General features: G+C 44.6%; 1 protein-coding gene across 1 annotated transcript in view; it reads left to right on the top strand.

Annotated features, from left to right (window-relative positions):
* The window catches only part of LOC310865037 (protocadherin-16-like), a 92,997-nt gene extending 75,432 nt beyond the window's left edge, over nucleotides 1-17,565 (top strand). The window contains exons 10-21 of the mRNA XM_083773977.1: nucleotides 1,165-2,011; nucleotides 4,123-4,362; nucleotides 5,663-5,788; nucleotides 5,927-6,139; nucleotides 6,309-7,175; nucleotides 7,879-7,992; nucleotides 8,086-8,297; nucleotides 8,611-8,762; nucleotides 9,288-9,418; nucleotides 9,817-10,103; nucleotides 12,245-12,386; nucleotides 13,719-17,565. Of these exons, the coding sequence (XP_083630103.1) occupies nucleotides 1,165-2,011; nucleotides 4,123-4,362; nucleotides 5,663-5,788; nucleotides 5,927-6,139; nucleotides 6,309-7,175; nucleotides 7,879-7,992; nucleotides 8,086-8,297; nucleotides 8,611-8,762; nucleotides 9,288-9,418; nucleotides 9,817-10,103; nucleotides 12,245-12,386; nucleotides 13,719-16,330 (5,943 nt within the window). The 3' untranslated portion in view covers nucleotides 16,331-17,565. The remainder of the gene's footprint in view (nucleotides 1-1,164; nucleotides 2,012-4,122; nucleotides 4,363-5,662; nucleotides 5,789-5,926; nucleotides 6,140-6,308; nucleotides 7,176-7,878; nucleotides 7,993-8,085; nucleotides 8,298-8,610; nucleotides 8,763-9,287; nucleotides 9,419-9,816; nucleotides 10,104-12,244; nucleotides 12,387-13,718) is intronic.
* Nucleotides 17,566-18,703: the final 1,138 nt, after the last annotated feature.

Below are 18,703 nucleotides of genomic sequence, written 5' to 3'. Positions count from 1 at the left end.
TAGCATTGAAGTTAATTAAGTTAATGTTTAATATACAACAGAAAGGTGACCGGCGAACACGATGGGAGGAACCTGGAAGAAACCCAGACTTCTGGGTTCCAGGAAAATAAAGCACTCTTGTAAAGGTCTCTAGTAAAAGTTCCATTGAGTCTTTTTTTCTTCTTCTCTTTTCTCCCCTTCCACGTTCCAGCAAGAAGGAAAGTAATAATTACTAACTGGCTTAAACAATGTAGCATTGTTTTTGTCCGATAGATTTCACAAAAATGTTTTATCAAATCAGACAGATTTCCCTAATCCACCACTGACAGGACAAGACTACACCGATTTAACTCTGCAACACTCCATTTTGCAAATAATGTGGAACCAATCAACAGCTTGTCACGTATTGTTTAATAAGATGCACACAGCTTATTTAATGATAGCTTACTCACTACTATGCGGGTACAGCGGATGCCATGCTGAACATCTCAAACATTCTGTAAGCCTTTAAAAGGCTGTGCCAGTGAGTTCAAAACATTGGATCAGCGCAGCCTCTCTCCCTCTTCTCTCTTTCACTGCTCTCACTTTATACGTCTCCATACCCCTCCATGCCTACACCATTATTAAAACAATGTGTCATATGTGCAATTTATGGTGTTCCTTTTCATACAAAGCATGCAGTGAAGCATTCAAATTGGCACCTTTGAAGTCACCGTGATTGTTCATCAAGGGCAGTGTAAAACCATGTGCGTACAGGAATAGGTGGTAGTGCTAGATTTAAACACGCTCACCATTTCCTATTCTGATTATGCTACTTTTATTTCTTATTATTTTTCTTGGCAGTGACAGGCCTATCTGATTAGGTCTGATTAACACTAGCACAGCATGTTACTCAGGTCCATAAAAACCTCTTAAAACTGGATTCTTTCATTCTCAACTCTCACATTGTGGCCAAAATCTGTTCCTGCTTTGATCAACTCTGTATTTTTAATGTTTAATTGTATTGGGAATTGTCAAATTGAATTTGCCATCAGGCAAATGTGGCTATCAAATTATATTTGGTACGATTTCTGTTCAACCAACAACTTGAACTTCTCTTTTGATTTTCGTAACAGGATTATATCTGTTTTGCTCTCAGTTTCTATGTACAAATGTTGAAACAAAGATGGTCTCTCTTTATCACAGGTTCTCAGCTTGAGCAGACTTCCCTCTAAGACCAATTCAGTCTCCATCACCTTCAACTCTGTGGAGGAGGCCAAGCCTGGCTCTGTCATTGGTTCTGTGAGGGTACGTGACAGGGAGTTCACAGAGCCAGGGGAGGTCACCTATACAGTGGTTGGCGGCACAGACAAGGACGGAACCTTTGTGTTGGACCGCCTGACAGGAGATCTCTACCTGGCCAGGCCTCTGGACTATGAACGGGACACACGATACACCCTGCAGATCGAGGTCGACGATTTCTCTACGACCCTTCCCAGCAGCACCCTGGTCCAGCTGGATATCGACGTAGAGGATAGCAATGACCACGCCCCTGAATTCCCAGAAGACCCTGTCACCATTGTCATTCCCGAGAGCATGGAGGCCGGCTCATCCATCTACACCTTCCAGGCCACGGACAAGGACGGCAGCGGGCCCAACAGTGAACTGACCTACTCCATTCTACACCAGTGGCCCAGCACTCCGGGCCTCCTGAACCTTGACCCCTATTCTGGCATTCTCTCCTTGGGACAGGAACTGGACCATGAGGTCACTTCCTCCCTCATCCTTGTTGTCCAAGCATCAGACTTGGCGCTGAATGCCAGTCAGAGGCACCAGGGTTCTGTTACGGCGAGGGTGTATGTTACTGATGAGAATGACAATGCACCAGTGTTTAGCTCTCCCACGGCGGTCAGTGTGATGGAGGACCAGCCAGTGGGGTTCGTGGCGCTCTATGTCATGGCCAGAGATGCTGACCAAGGGGAGAATGCCAGGGTAACCTACAGCATCCAGGCCGGAAATGTCCGAGGGACGTTCAGCCTCAACCCCAATACTGGTAAGTCAAGTCTCTGGGATTACTCTTGGAGAGGGATACAGACATTTAAGACCTCACTTCATCATCTCGCTGATACAATAAAACCACACACACACACACACGCACACACACACACACACACACAGACACACACACACACACACACACACACACACACACACACACACACACACACACACGTGTGCAAAGACTTTTAATAGTCCTGTTAGAGTGTTGAGTTCAATAGAACTCTTGCTTCACCTTTCAGGACTTATTTCTTTCAGAGACCAGACATTGCAGCCTGCCAAAATGTATCGCGCGCACACACACACACACACACACACACACACACACACACACACACACACACACACACACACACACACACACACACACACACACACAGCCCATCATCTGTTATTGTGGATCTATTCCCATGAAAGACCAAAGAACCTCCTGCTCAGGCTTCTGGGAACCATTAGAGAAGGGATCAGTTACGCCTGTGTGTGTGTGTGTGTGTGTGTGTGTGTGTGTGTGTGTGTGTGTGTGTGTGTGTGTGTGTGTGTGTGTGTGTGTGTGTGCGCGTGTGTGTGTACACGCAGACACACGCTCGTGTGCCTTTACGTGCGTGTGCACATGTGAGTTTGTGTACTTGCGTGAGACTCTGTCACTTACTCAATATTGACCTTGGGCTCTCCAGTCCCGTGGGCTTTGTTGTGGTGTTTGAGACACGCGTCGGGTGTGGCTCCACCCTCCCCCGCTGGGATCCCCCCCGGACCGGCAGGGGGGATGGAAACAGTCAGGGTCTGTCATGCATGTCACTACTGCTCAGCCCACAGTGTGTGCCCATCTTGAAGTGTTTTTGGCCACACTGGTCATTTGTTAGGCCGATGACAGAGTTAATCCACTGAGCACCTGGTTCGCTCCCGTTCCGGGGTCGGTGATGGGAAGGACCGGCCCCATCTCGTACACATTCTATTTTCATTAGTTTGCTATTACTCTCGACCACAATAGAGAAAACCACAGCTCTATTATTAGAGGAACCCCAAAGCTGTTGGATGAGTTTCGGTCATCTTTTAAGTGTATGGTGTTATTCCCTCGCTATCTGCCTGCCACATTCGCATTACTCAATGTCAGAAGTCAGGTCATTCAGTCCACTGAAAGGACAAAGGGAAAAAAAAATATTTGTTAGACGATACGAGCCAGTACTATTCTCTGATTAAAACATCAAATGTTGATGAATGAATTCCCCATATGAGAAAAGAAACAGAGCAGGTACTCATTGTCTGAATTGCGCTCATGACATTACCTCAGTTAACCCTCAGACTGGAGGGTTGGTGCAGCAAAACCCACATACACTTGGAAATGGAAAGGAAACATCCAAAATAAGATCCTTTCCCCCTGTTTCCCACTGTCTTTCTTCTGCCCATATGTTATCAGTGACCAGGCTTATGGCAGGATCACAGAGGAGTCAAACTCGCTGCAACTATTCCAGCCAGTAACTCCTACCAGATTAAAGGCTTAGGGGCAAGTTATCTCAGAGCTAGCAAGATACAAAGAGAAAACATAGAAAAAGTTAAAACAAAACCAAAACAGCCCCAGTGTCCTGGCCCCTCTTTAACGGTTGCGGCTCATTTTAAAGCATGAAATTGAAATTGAATCAATGCGAGCTCTACCCTCTTAGGGCAGGATAATGAAAAGGCAGGGGTGCCCCTAATTTCTACAGAGCACGGCAGGCCTGGTTGTTGCGTGTCTACAGTGTGTGTTTACTGCCTCTTTTTCGTCGGCTGCGGCATTCTCAGAATGGAAAAACTCGTAAACTGTGGCCAGATAGTTGGGCTGTTACTTACAGCAGTGGTGGTATAGCACTCAGGTAGGCATTGCTAGTGTAGAGGAGCTTAGCTCTGATTTGGTCCTCACACGACATCTTCTCACACTTGCTATTTATGCTTGTTTTAAAGTATACTACGGTCACATACAGTAACAACATGCAGCCACGGAATGCTCGCTCTGGCCTTTGATATCACACGGTCACATTTGTCAGCCACTCACACGCTCCCATGAGACATCATAACGCATGCAAAGCCAGAGGATATCTCTTCATATTTCATCTTTAATTCATCTTTCTCCAGGCTCTCTGTCTATTTTCAAACCTCTGGACCGCGAAGAGCAGGACATCTTTAACCTCACCATAATTGCTGAGGATCATGGGATACCTCAGCTGTCAACCAGTCAGCTGCTATGTGTCCATGTGATTGATGTTAACGATGAGGTGCCCTGGTTTGAAGAGAGTCATTATGAAGCCCAGATAGCTGAGAATCAGCCCCCAGGATCCACTGTGCTGAAGGTGTCTGCCTCCGATCTGGACCAAGGTGAGTCACTGCACCATGTGCTCTGACAGCAGTTCTGCCAAACTGACAGCTCACATGGTATGTATGTTCTGTAACTGATGCTTTGTCATACATACCTTTATAATAGGCTATTTTTGTTAATTAGATTATGGTAATCGCACACATGTTGTCAAACAGTTAAACAAAGGAGGGGGTATCGCTGCTTGAGCTGACAAACATTGCAGGTCCAGTGTCTCTCCGAAACAGGAATGGGCAACATCTGACGAAATAGTACTGGAGCAATATTTTATTGCGGGGAAAACAAAACCGAGTGACATTTCGACACAGAGCCATGACGTGAATACCGTATGTTTAAAATCAGTCTTTCATTGCTGGAAGGATATATAGGGTGCCATCGTAGCTTAACTAAAGCCATACAGTATATTCTCTTTGTCAGATGTCAAACTGTGTCCCTCTCAAAATCAGGATGCCAGTGAGCATAAGCCAGCAATGCTCACAGTTCACTTTAAGGTGTCATGTCAGCAAACATGTGCCGCACGCATGTTCACATCACGGACATTAGCAGTTGTTTTTAATTGAAGACTACACAGGAGGGTGGGGGGTGGATGAAGGGCACATTCTCTTGGCCTTAGTCAGAAGCACATAAAACAGAAGGATTATAAACTCTCTCTCCAAGAGCAATTAGTGAAGTAAACAGGTGATGGTGCCAGATTTGCTCTCTCTGTTAGCACGCAATCTGGCATCCAGACACCTGAGGGAGGGCCATCACCACCAACTGCTTAGACAGCAAAAGAAGCTACAAACAAATAAAAAGTAGAATACCACTGTGTTTACATGAGAAAAGTAAATTGTGTATTTTCACAAGTATTTACAGCTCTCAGGCATTTTTCCCCCTAGCCTGTGAGGAAACTTGGTCCAGTGTAACAAGGTTTGGAAATTTGATCCAACCTACATACACATGGTTTAGAGTAAACTATGATGATAGCCTAGGGGTTAGAGAAGCCTGCTGGTGACCGGAAAGGTCACTGGCTTGAATCTCTGCAGCGGTTGGGCATGACTAGCTGGGAAAGGAAATGCTCCTTCCTCATTTAACAACTACTCTTGAGTTTCCATTGAGCAAGGCACCTGATCATTGCTTGTGTGGAGCAGGTCAGTGGCCAAAAGTGAAAGACTGGGCATAACATAAACAACACTCCGCTATGAATATCGTATGTGTATCAATGTGAAGCAGGGCAATGCAGTAAAATATTACCTCATTCAACTTTCCCTGGACGAATAATCTTTTAAATAACAACTTTGTCCGTTTCTTTTTCCTTCCTAGGGACCAATGGTCAGGTGACATACGGAGATATCTCAGAGGAAGGCTTTACCATCAACCCAGTCACAGGTGTCATAACAACCACTAAAGCCCTGGACAGGGAAGTACAGGAGTACCACACATTGACAGGTACTGACCCTCACTATCACTAGAATACTGTTATCATTCATTAAATATAATAAGGCAATGACTGAAAATAGATATGCAGTATGTATACATTTCTATTTATGCTTCTTCTTCTTATTCAAAATGTTTTTGTCCTGATAGTATTCGCTAAAGATGGAGGCCTGCCACCGAACCATGCCAAAGCCACTGTAAAGATCAGAGTACTTGATGAGAATGACAATGCCCCTGTGTTCGGAAGGCTCTTGTATAGTTTGGAAGTGCCTGAAAACCTGGAGCCGCTGCTGGCTCTCTTCACCCTCCAAGCCACTGACCAGGACACAGGGGACAGTGTGGAGATGAACTACAAGATTACAGGTGACATTTTCTATTCACTTGACTATATTATATTCATCCGTGTAGCTAGTGATCTGCATATTACTGGTCAGACATTGACATTTTTATTCATGGCATGATGCGATGGTGAGATAGCATGGGAACCTGACAAATATGTTGTGCATTATTCATGTTTTTGCTCCCCTTGCAGGTGGGGATCCATTGGGAGATTTCATCTTGGACAGACGCTCGGGTGTTCTGTCCACCTCAAGGTCCCTGGACAGAGAAAAGCGGGCTAGCTACACCCTCACAGTGATAGCCCAGGACCAGGGTAGCCCACCGCTCAGCAGCACAGCCACGGTGGAGGTGACAGTCCTGGACATCAACGATAACAGTCCCCAGTTCCAGAGCAGCACCTACACGGCAGATGTGTCCGAGGACCTCCCCATTGGCTCCCTTGTTCTGGAGGTAAAAGCCATAGATGTAGACCAGGGCGCCAACAGCCAGGTGCTCTACTTCCTGACGCGCGGTGCTCAAAGCATGTTCATCATAGACCAAAGCATGGGCCGCATCATCACCGCAGCACCCCTGGACAGAGAGAAAACCTCCACATACAGCTTTGAGGTCTGTGCCACGGACTCCTCGCCGTCCAATCCACGCAACTCCACCACTCAGGTGACCGTCTACGTTCAGGACGTGAACGACAACGCTCCCTTCTTCATCCAGGACCCGCTCATCCTCAACATCTCCGCCAGCAGCGTGTCCAACCGCAGAGTGTTGGCCACCATGAGGGCAGAGGACAAGGACTTCGGGGCCAATGGCTCCGTGTTCTACCGCTTTGCCAGCCCCGTGAGGGGCTTCACCATCAACTCGCTGACCGGAGACATCCAGGCCACAGAGAAGCTGCAGTCTCTCACGCAGAGCCAGAGGACACTGATAGTGGAGGCTATGGACCAGGGAAGCCCGTCTCAGTCTTCCCTGGGGGTTGTGGTCATTTATATCAGAGAACAGAGCTACAGGGGCATCCGCTTCAGTCGCAATGCACGGGACATCAGCCTGCAGGAGAATTCTGCCAAAGGTTTGTAAAACACACATAGACCTTCACCTTGAACGCTGTCCTGCCTGGTATAGGGGGTATGCACGTGGCACGTCGTGGCATCATCGTTATGCCCGGAAGTTACAGTATGTGGGAGCACCTACTGAGTGGCAAAAAACTACTTTCTGGCCTTGACAGCCCAGAGCCCCCATACTTCCAAACAGAAAAGTCATATCTGATTGCATTAAACAACTTTAAACGACATTAAACTCACTTCGCCACTCGATTTGCCACTCACTTTATGCATGGCCATACCCTCTAGATAGGTACAAACGAGAAAGAATGTATATGTAAAGAATGTATCATAAATTACAGAGTGATATATTGTACTGTACAGGTATCTCATCTTTTGTTCGATTTCAATTGAATCTACAACCTCACAATGCCTTGTGAGCAGCACCCTATGTGAGCTTGAAGATCTGCTATTTTTTTTTCTTTTAACTTTTCACCTATAATAACATTCCCAAAGTAGGGACATCAGGTTTTAAGTGGTAAAGTCTTTCTGTGTGTTTTATAAATATTTAACCAATGAAAGTACTGTAAGAGCTTGTGACAAAATAAAAATGACACTGGATCCATTGGAACACAGGTTCTTTTGTCCATTTCCTGAAAAGTAACACATTTAGACATGCAAGCTTTCTGCCCCAACAGCAACAAAGTTCAGTTTGTGTAATTTATCTTCCAGGCACAGTGGTTACTCAGACGCAGGCGCAGTACCCCGATGGCTCCCGATCTGGTATCAACTACAGTATATTTAGTGGAAACAGAATGCAGTCTTTTGGAATCAGCTCCACTACTGGTAAGTGCAGTGACAGTTTTAGAATGTGATGCACAAGAAAAGCAGTCTCCAAAGTATACTTCTCTGAGCCACTGTTGTTGTTTTTAACCATAGGTGAAATTTGGGTCCAGAACTCTGAGGCACTGGACTTTGAGGAGATCCCAAGACTCCGCCTTGTGGTGAAAGCTGAAACGGCGTCCTCCAGCTCTTACATGGCTGTCAACCTAATCCTGCAAGACGTCAATGACAACTTGCCACGCTTCCAGCTCCAGAACTATGTCGCTTACATTAGAGAGGCACAGGGCTACGATTTCCCCATTATTCAGGTGCAGTAGCTTGTCCCCCCATGCATTTATTATGGTTGGCATTCATTTAAGTGTGAAGTTCTAGAATAGAAAACACTCAGCTAAAGACTTTAAGGGATCTGGACAGTTTCAGTCCCACTGAGAAGTGATTGTGTTCTTTTCCTTATGCTTTTCAACATCCCTGTTGAATACATAGATTCCGTTGTGCCATAAAGCCAGAGCCACTGAGGCCTTTTTTATTTTATTTTTAAAACCCAGACTTACAAATCCAATATTACTCACTAGTTCACTTTACACTTTTCATCATTCATTTTCAATCTGGTAATTTCCTTAGGTTTTGGCAGATGACCTAGACCAAGGTCAAAATGGCCAGGTGACCTACTCCATCAGGTCATCATCCATGAGCGGCTTGTTTAAGATTGACCCACTGACCGGCAGCATCACCACTGCAGCCATCATGGACAGGGAGATCTGGACACAAACAAAGTGAGGCTTCCCTCAGATGTACAACACCATTATTTACGTGGAATACTTAACCAATCAAACCCTTTATACTTAGTAAACAAATACACATAGTTGACTCAACTTGACTGGGGCTGGCTACTCGGTTTGTTCTTTTTTTCTGTCTACACCAAATTGATGCCGAAAATACAAGATTTTACAAGCTATAAGCTTTTGAGGGGAATGTTCCGCCCCGTAGGGATGCTACGTTCAAGTGGTTAAGGAGTGTATGGCATACTTAAAGATTGAATGTAGCAGCTTGCCATGTGGTTCTTCTCAAATCAGCTCCGCCTGGCTCATATGCAAAGTTTAACTTGCAGTAATTTCCACAGTACCATTTCACTTACCCCAAAAATACCTTTCCTTGTTGCACTGAGGAATAAATCTCTTTTAATGCTGTGGTCTGAAAATGAGACATGGGTTGTAAGGGGAAGATGAAACGTTATGAAACATGGTTCATAAAAGATAAAAAGCAAAGTCCAGACACTGACATTTATTTTGTGGCACCAGGCTTGTTGTTACGGCAACCGACCGGGGAACCCCGCGGCTCGCTGGCTCTGCCACGTTGACTGTGATCATCATTGACCTTAATGACAACAGTCCCACAATTCCTCTGCCTCAGGAGATCCGGGTGCCTGAGGGTAAGTCAACTTCACAGTGAAAGTCAGTCCAGTGATCTTATCAAGACCCGTATCATACTCGGCACACTCAGCGGGACTCTGTGATAAAGGTCTGACCCCTTGATGAAACCCTCCACTGCCCAGTTCCTCTGAGTTGATTTCCTGTCTATTTGAAGTCAAGGGTTTTCCGGAAAATCATATTTTTCTTTTTCTTTTGTTTTTTAAATATGGAGGATTTTCTTTCTTTAAAAAAAAGCTGTGTACTGAGTGATTGGAACTTTCTGCAGTATAAACTTTTTCTTTTGTCTTCACCCCCCTTCCAACCACACACACACACACACACACACACACACACACACACACACACACACACACACACACACACACACACACACACACACACACACACACACACACAGACACTGTGATTGGCACAATGATCACACAAGTCACAGGTAACGACGTGGACTCCGGACCAGCCCTGTCCTACATGCTGTACCTAGAGGCAGACTGCCAGGCCATGTTTGGGATCCATCGCTACGGGGGATGGGTTTCTTTGACCGGCACGCTGGACTATGAGGAGAGGACCTGGTACAATCTGATCATACACTCCTCGGACTCCAAACACCAGAGCCAGGCCAACCTCACCGTGCTGGTAGAGGATGTGAACGATAACGCCCCCACCTTCACCCAGGACCTGTATCAGGTACATACGGACGGATTTAGACTCGCTTGGGCCCCTAGGCCAATTATCTTTGAGGCTACGCAGAATGGGCAGTCGAAAAACAATACTCTGGCTGTAAGGCAATGGTGATACAAGAAAGCACACGTAGAGACTTGTTTACAGTGTAAAAGGGCCTTAAGGAGGGCCAGGGGCCTGTTATGGCCATTGATAGTAGCCTCGCGTAGCCATACTAATATCACTGTAATCTGCCAAAAGCAGATTAAGGCTGGCTACGTGAGGCTACATTGCTAGGCCTTTATATATGTACTAGAATTTTGCGGCCGCTTTGCGGCCGCTCATCCCAGAGTTACCTTGCCGCGCACTATGGGAAGAAGGAAATTGCGGGAGTTGACTCCACATGTAGTAACGGATGGGTTATTAGTTATTATTATGTGTCCTTATTAGTGTAGTGTATTCAACACTTTATGGCTCATACACACTGCCCGGTATTTGCTCCGATTATGCTGTCAGTATGACCTGAGATGACTTGATTGATTGACATCAAAAAGGGCCTGTCAGCTCAAACACACAATGCAATACTTGTTGTTGCGTACAATCATCAGTAGCAAAGTCAAATACCAAAAATAAAAACCAATGGGATGATAGTTTTATTTTGCTGGTCGTTTTGAAAGTAGCTCTGAAGTAAAAAAAGTGTGGGCAGCCCTGGTATAGATGATTATATATATATATATATTCATTCCGTGGGTAAATCCGTGGCTGTAGGCTACCCACATATTGGTAGCATATTACCTATATTAGCCCAATATTGGCGTTACGCATTTCAGTTGAATAATGTTGTGTGCGCACATGCGCGTGCGGAGAAAGACAGTTATTTAATGAAACTCAAGATTATAACGTCCTGTCTCGCTGGCGCCGTGTATAGGCTACACGGCTATTCCTGTGTGTGTGTGTGTGTGCGTGTGCGTGTGTGTGTGTGCAATGAAAAGTACTCGGCAGGCGAAATGGCGAAACGGTGTAATTGTAATAGTTTGGAACAAACCAAGTTCTGTGGAAGAACAATGTTGACGTAACTAAGAGATTCGCTGAGTAAGCGATATTTTATATACAGTGATTTAGAAGGAATAAGCAAAATCGTGAGGCGAAGATTCCTCTCCTTCCTTGTTTTATTCTCCTGCGGACAGGACTGTCAGGGAGACTATCAGAGCAGCACAGGGGAGTGACTTAAAAGACGGGGTAGTATTTGCCAGGTTGGCGAATTGTAAGCGAGTCGTAGTGTGTGTTGAATGGCATTTGAATGGCATTTGTGGGCTTGTGAATGCATTTTCTCACATGTAATTTGTGCTCACTTGCATAGACCTGGCAAATTTAGCGTGGTGAAAGGGCAACAGTGTTCCGGGGGTGTGGGTGCTTCGGGCGATAATGCATTGGCGGCGTGAGTGTGGACAGGAGGCATTTTTGGTGGCAGTGCCAGTGCCAGTGTTTGGCGGGTGGTGTCGAGTTTTGGCGTTCGGCGCGATAGGAGGAGATAGCGTTGCAACACTTCGATGGTAAGTGTGTGACGTCACTGCCGTGTGAGTGTGTGTGGGTGTAGTGTGTAAGATGGTGTTGTGGGTGTTGCAATAGCGACGTAGCTGTTGTGGCTTTGGGTTTTTTGTCATGTGTTGGGTGTTGGGTTCCAATATAGAATAGATAGGCAGTGTTACTGCATACTACTGTATACTTATTTTAGAAAATTGTCATTGAGCCTCGATGCAGAACTGCAAACAGATCTACAAGCTCACAACAATATTGATATTTATTTATTTTTATTTCAGGAAAATCTCAAAATTTCTTTGGAAAATGTCAAACTCTTTTATACAGCAATGCATTGATATTAAAAATCAGACCAGTCTGAAGCGAGTGGTGCAACAGCACCCCCTATTGGTACTCTAAACATCGGGACATATGGACATAGGTTAGGTAGGGACATTGCTGTTCCTTGGAGTGGTTGCACCATTCAAAAAGAAAGTAAAAAAGTGACTATGCAAATTTCACGTGTAGTTGAGTCATATTTGACCAGACGGTGTCTATACTTTGATTCATGTACTGGGGTTGAGTACTTAGTCCACCATCACAATGACACCACTGTGTAACATCACGTATTATGTTGATCAACATTTCAGGTAGCCGTGTCAGAGCACCTCCCAGCAGGCAGTGCAGTGGTCACAGTGACAGCCACTGACCGGGACAGCGGGGAGAATGGGAAGATCACATACACAGTGACGTCATCCAGCAGGGACATGTTCTACATCGACCCAAACAACGGTTTGTTTTCAAGTGTTCCCAGTCTTTTCCCCATGCACCCCTTCAGAAAAAGGACACATGCATTACACAGCATCAGTGAAAACAGGATGTAAAGGAGCACCAATGTCATCATCAATGGGAAAACTACAGCCTTTTTCCTAGAAAATTGTCTTCCTAGAAAGTTAGCATCCTGAAACGTTTTATGGGGGGGGATTTTCACTTTAAAAAACTCTTCTGGGGTCATTTTCACATCCACACCTCAGACTTGTGTGGGCATCCCATGCAGTTTTTAAGTTGCTTGATTATATATTTGACTGATATGGTGTTTCTCATGAATGGGGGGACCTTCATTTTCTGATTCCTTATGTTTTCTGCAATGTAATGTTGAGTCAAGGATTCCTACTGTATAAGCCCATGCATGAAATCCATGCAGTCCATGCATGAAATAACTATGGACAAATCAGTCAAAAAAACCAGGGACGTCTGTTTTCAATTAGTCTAATTTTGAGTTTGAAGTTGATTGGGCTTATATAATATAGGAGGGGGGCAAGTCTGATCAAATTAATGTCAAATATTGAATCAAGCAACGTAAAAAATGGGGGTTTTGGGATGGGATGACCACACAAGTCTGAGAAGACATTAAAATGACCCCAGAAGTGTTTTGCTATAGTAATGATATTTGGCAGCTACAAAATAATTGCATTAAAGGCTACTCTTTTTAGCTCCACACTTATGTTCTCTCTCTGTGATCATAAAGATGTTGCTGTTGCATCAAAGTTGAACTTCCACCTCTCTCCCACACTGACGCAGGCACACACACACACTACACACACACACACACACACACACACACACACACACACACACACACACACACACACACACACACACACACACACACACACACACACACACACACACACACACACACACTCTCTCTCTCTCTTGTGGTTTTTGTTGCCAAACCACTAGCTAAGTCTTAATATCAATCACATGCTTCAGGTTACACTTATTATTTTGTTTTGCCATGGGAATTGCAAACTGGAACAACATGAATTAAGCAATTTGATGAATAGATTACGGTTTTTGTTAATTGTCAAATTAAGTAAGATTACTTGTGCCATTGTTTTGGATCATCAATATCCTTTACAGGTCTTCTCAAAGGTGTAACTTAGAGTTATAGTTTGTACTTATTTTGTTTCATATGCTTTCTTTAGCCATAACCCTAGATGTGTTTGTTTTTTGGTCTAGAACAGCCTATAATGAATTGGAGTAAAATATTTTTTTTTACAGTTGATTAAAATAATGCAAACAATCTGGTTCCTAACTGTTTTCATAACTGTTTCCCAACAGGCACCTTGTTCATCACCCAGAAGACAGAGTTCCATTATCAGAGCCCATCCATCTTGGTAGTGATTGAGGCTCGGGACCAGGGCACCCCATCTCTGTCGTCCATCGCCACTGTGCAGGTGCAAGTGAATGACATCAACGACAACGCCCCTATCTTCCACCAATCAGAGTACAGAGCTACTGTCTCAGAGGACGGACACCCTGGGTCCACTATCCTGACCTTGGAGGCTTTGGATGGGGACCTGTCACGGGACAACTGTGGTTTTGACTTTGCCATTGCTAATGGCAACGCTGGCAACACCTTCCAGATCGAGAGCAGTGTGCGGTTCCTGGAGGGCCGGGGCTTTCAGACGGTGGGCAGCCTGATCCTTGCAGAGGGGCTGGACTTTGAAGCGGTTCCCCGTTATAATCTGACGGTGGTTGTGTCAGATCGTGGCATCCCTCAACGTAGCTCCAGTGTGCCTATCATCATTAGCGTTATAGACGCCAACGACAACCCACCAGCCTTCAGCCGAGCAGAGTACAGTGTGGTGCTGAGTGAGGCGGCAGTGGCCGGGACTGAGATCTTACATCTGTCTGCCACTGACCCGGATTCTGCTCCCAATGCAGAGGTGCAATACTTCATAACTTCAGGCGATGAGACAGGCCTGTTCCATGTGGACCAGTGGACAGGGGCCCTGATGCTCCAGAGACCCCTGCACAATGAGCGGCAGTCTTCCCATGTGATTGTGGTCCAGGCCACTGATGGTCAAGGTCACTACACCTTGGCCCCAGTCAGTGTGGAGGTGAAGGATATCAATGATAATAAGCCCTACTTCCCCCTCCAGGTACTTACTGCTAGCATCAAGGAAAACCAGCCCCAGAATGCCTTAGTCACCATGTTGCATGCCATTGACCATGACAGAGGAGTCTATGGTCAGTTGAAATATTACATGTTAGACAACTCTAGGGAGGGAAAAGAGGCTTTCCTCATCAACCAAACTTCGGGAGAAGTGCGTACACGCTCCACTTTCGACTTTGAAAAGGTGAACTCCTTCCATTTTGCGGCTCTTGCTATGGATGTCGGCAACTACTCTGCCACAGTCACACTTCAAGTGTATGTGACAGGGGAGGATGAGTATGATCCTGTTTTTCCCTCCTCAGAGTTCTCCTTCCAAGTGCCTGAGGGGTCAAAGAAAGGGCAGAGCATTGGTGAAGTGAAAGCTAGAGATGAGGATGGAGGTGTGGATGGCATTGTCCTCTACTCTCTAGCGGAGAGCTCTCCTTACTTTGAAGTCAACAAATCTACTGGTGTCATTTCCCTGAAGATGGATAGCTACGGCCGACACGTGAGTCGCTCTAAGAGAGAGGTCCGCCTGATGACTCTGGATGTGACCGCCCACGGCCCTCTGGAGACATCCCGTACAGCTACCACCCGGGTTACCATCGATGTGACCCATTCTTTGTTCGGTCTCTCCACGGACATGAACATGTTGCTTGTCAGTGTGATTGCGGTCTCCCTTGGGACCATAGTCATTCTTACGATTGTTGCTGTGGCACTGTTCTTTGTCAAATTCAGACGTCAGAAGACGCCACAAAAAATGTGCAGCCGGACACCAGTGTCAGGCACAGTGTCAGGCACAGTGTTGCACAAGCTAGAGGAGACTAAATTGTCAGTGAATGAAATGATCTACCACCAGGCCCTTCCTGGATATACTCCTGATCAGGGCGGGAACAGCGGCGGGCCATACACTCGTGGTGGGTCACTTGACCCGTCCCACTCAAGCGGCCGTGGTTCGGCGGATGCAGAGGCTGCGGAGGATGATGAGATCAGGATGATCAATGAGTACCCTCGTGTGTCCAGCATCTCCTCCTCCATGCAAGAGCGCATCTCTGCCCGAGGTCCAGACTCTGGTATCCAGCAGGATGCAGACCAGCTGTCAGACGTGTCTTGTGATCCCTCTATAGATGCCAACCATTGGTTTAAAGGAAAGAAACTGGGAAGTTTGAATGGCACTCTACTGGCTGGCCAGGTACCAGTTTATAGGGATGAAGGAGGTGGATATTTAGGTGTGGGTCGAGGGCTCAACATCTCACACCCTAAAGACTATGCTTTCCCACAGGATGGAAAGCCCGCTGTGGATGGCTCCCTTACAGCCATAGTGGCCAGTGATGAGGAGTTGAGGGGCAGCTATAACTGGGACTACCTGTTGAACTGGTGCCCCCAGTTCCAGCCTTTAGCTAATGTATTCACAGAAATAGCACGGTTGAAGGATGAAACGGCTCCTTCTAATCCCCGCCGGCCATTTCACCACAAAGCAAAGGCCGAACCAAGAATTGACCCCCCACCCCTTATTACCTCTGTGGCTCATCCAGGGGCCAAAACTGTACCCCCAAAGCCCGCTGTGGGGAGGACATTCCCCCACCTGGCTTCCTTCAGGAGATCTCCCCTCAGTAGTGAGGGATCCATCTCATCAGTCGCCATGTCTCCAAGTTTCTCCCCCTCGCTCTCACCACTAGCAGCCCGCTCTCCAGCAATAACACCCTTCAATGTCTCCCAGGGTCCCTCAGCTTCCATGATCAGCACAACTGAGCACCATCTAGAGCACAGCGAGGAGGCAGAGATAAGGATTTAAATCCCAAGAGTTCATCTGAAGATTGAACTCCTGACTGTAAAACTAGACAGGAGTTCAGGCTAGTTCTACTGTATGACAAGAAGGGGATGTAGTAACTATATTCTCACACTCACTGCCACACCACTTGATTCGAATGGACAGATACACAGGATACTAAGCGGTTCGTATTCATATACTGTAGCCGAGGGTGTAGTACCTAATGAAGAGAAAATGAACTGAATTTCATGACTAACAGGTCAAAATGGACAATGCCTTTTCTGCGGTTGCTTTGTGTCAATCTGCACATTCAAATGGGGATTCATTGTGATGTCAATATTTTGTACAAAAAGCATTTTTCTGTCTATATTTTTATACTGACATATGGCTTCTGACAAGGAATGGCATTATTGTGTTGAAGGTTAAGATAACCTCAGAATATATTTCTATATTTGTATATTTGTAGCTCGTACTGTATACTTGTTTGTACTGTAACTTGGTTCCATTTCCTGTCATTCTTAACCTCTTGTGGTTTAAAATGAAGCTCAAACTTAAATGTTTTATGAATTGGGATTTTGTTCCAGAGGCTTGTAAATATTTATAAAAAGAAGGATCCTTAGAAGAAGCATCCTTGCTAGAACAAAATATCAGTTGGAATACAGTATTGTGCGAGAAAAAATTCAAGGAATCAAGTGAATGCTCTGAATTACAATTCACTGCAGCTGATATTTCCTATGCTGTCCCAAACAAATAGCCCCAAACACATGCTACTTAATTCTCTTTGAAGGAATTTCAAACCTGATTAACAGTCATAAAGTACAGTACGTATCTGTCCTAATTTTCAGGTTACCCTGCTTTAACTTATTACAACAAGCCTTACCTTTGCCCAGGGTTTGCTTTTCGGCCAGCTCTATAAGCAGAACCCAAAGCAGCTTTATCACCATTAGTTACGATGCAGATAAGCTGCTCCGTTTTAAGTTCCCACGAGGTTATGACATTCCTGAGAATTCATTAATTAATCTAATTTGTTCATTGTAATTGGCCATCAACTGGGTTAACATAATCTAAGGTCAGTATCAATGGGTTGTTTTCCAGTATCCTAATACACGTAAAGAAAGAATAGATATTTTAATTGCCTTTCAGGAGAGTATGTTTTACACACGTCACCATTAACCCATTAATACATGAGCCAGATTCTACAATTCAAAATTATTAAAAATATTTTTTTCAACAATGTTCAAAAATAGCAGATGTACTAGCTCGCTTATATCTGCATGAGCTATCTGCTATTTTTTTAATAGCCAACGCAACAATCAAAATGTACAGATTTCAATGGGTTAATCTGGACCATGGGCTCTCTTTCTACATTACAAATGTCTAGTAGAGTACTATGTTGTCGGATGCTATTTCTTAACAAAAATACTGTAAGTTATGTTATGTTGGTAATAAGAATATAGCTTAACATTTGTGGATTGGTTTCTCATTGACTAATAGTAATTCTATTTACACTTTAGTCATAATGCATAGTACATGGTCATTAACTTACCTAGTCCAGAAACATTCATGTGTTATTCGTAAGGTTTTGAAAGCCTTGTCTAAAGTTGACTGCCAAGAGCCCTTCCATGGCCTAAATCTGGAAGTTACATTTTCCTTTCATTTCTCAAGCTAAAGTGTGTTTCATTGACAGGTTTATAGTCACATTGATACTGTGTTAATAGTTAGATGAAGAAACACTAACTTCTACTTTTATTTATTCTTATGGGAATATCATCTCAGCAGTAGTTAAATTATTTAGAAATAGCCTACATTGCCATTTTTTGAACATGGCCAAAAATTCTTGAAACTACCTATTTTCCTACAATGAAGGTAATGTACCATGTTGTTTGTTTTGCAATGTATGTTTTGAACAGTGTTACCTGATATTCATGTTTAATTTGTTGCTCGAATACAATAGTGCCACACAAAAGAGATAGAATATTTTCAAACATTCTAGACTTGTTCAGAGACATTTTTATCAAAGTGCCTGATTAAAGTACTTTAAGTCAATATAATACTGCCTTTACTTTCTTTTTCTCTGCACAGAATGTTTGTTTTTGTGTAAATCATATTAACCACTTTGTAGCCTCATCTATCATTTGATCCTTATCTAATAATTGTTTTAAGTAGAAGAACAACCATGTATTTAAAATGTATTCCAACATATAAATTAGATTACCGGTAGTCTAATTTAAATGTAAATGATGCTGTCAATGGCATAACCATTCCCTGAGTGACCACAATAGATCTAATGGATAAACACCAGGGAGTTATTTCGATATGCATATTTAAAATGACACATATTCGCTGAACAATGATTTGGCAATGAACACTATAGATTCAGTCTCGCAGGGCCAGGAG

This window comes from Protomyctophum parallelum (assembly GCF_964188405.1).
Source record: "Protomyctophum parallelum genome assembly, chromosome: 9".
Lineage (NCBI taxonomy): Eukaryota > Metazoa > Chordata > Actinopteri > Myctophiformes > Myctophidae > Protomyctophum > Protomyctophum parallelum.
This window is presented reverse-complemented; position numbering and strand designations above follow the sequence as displayed.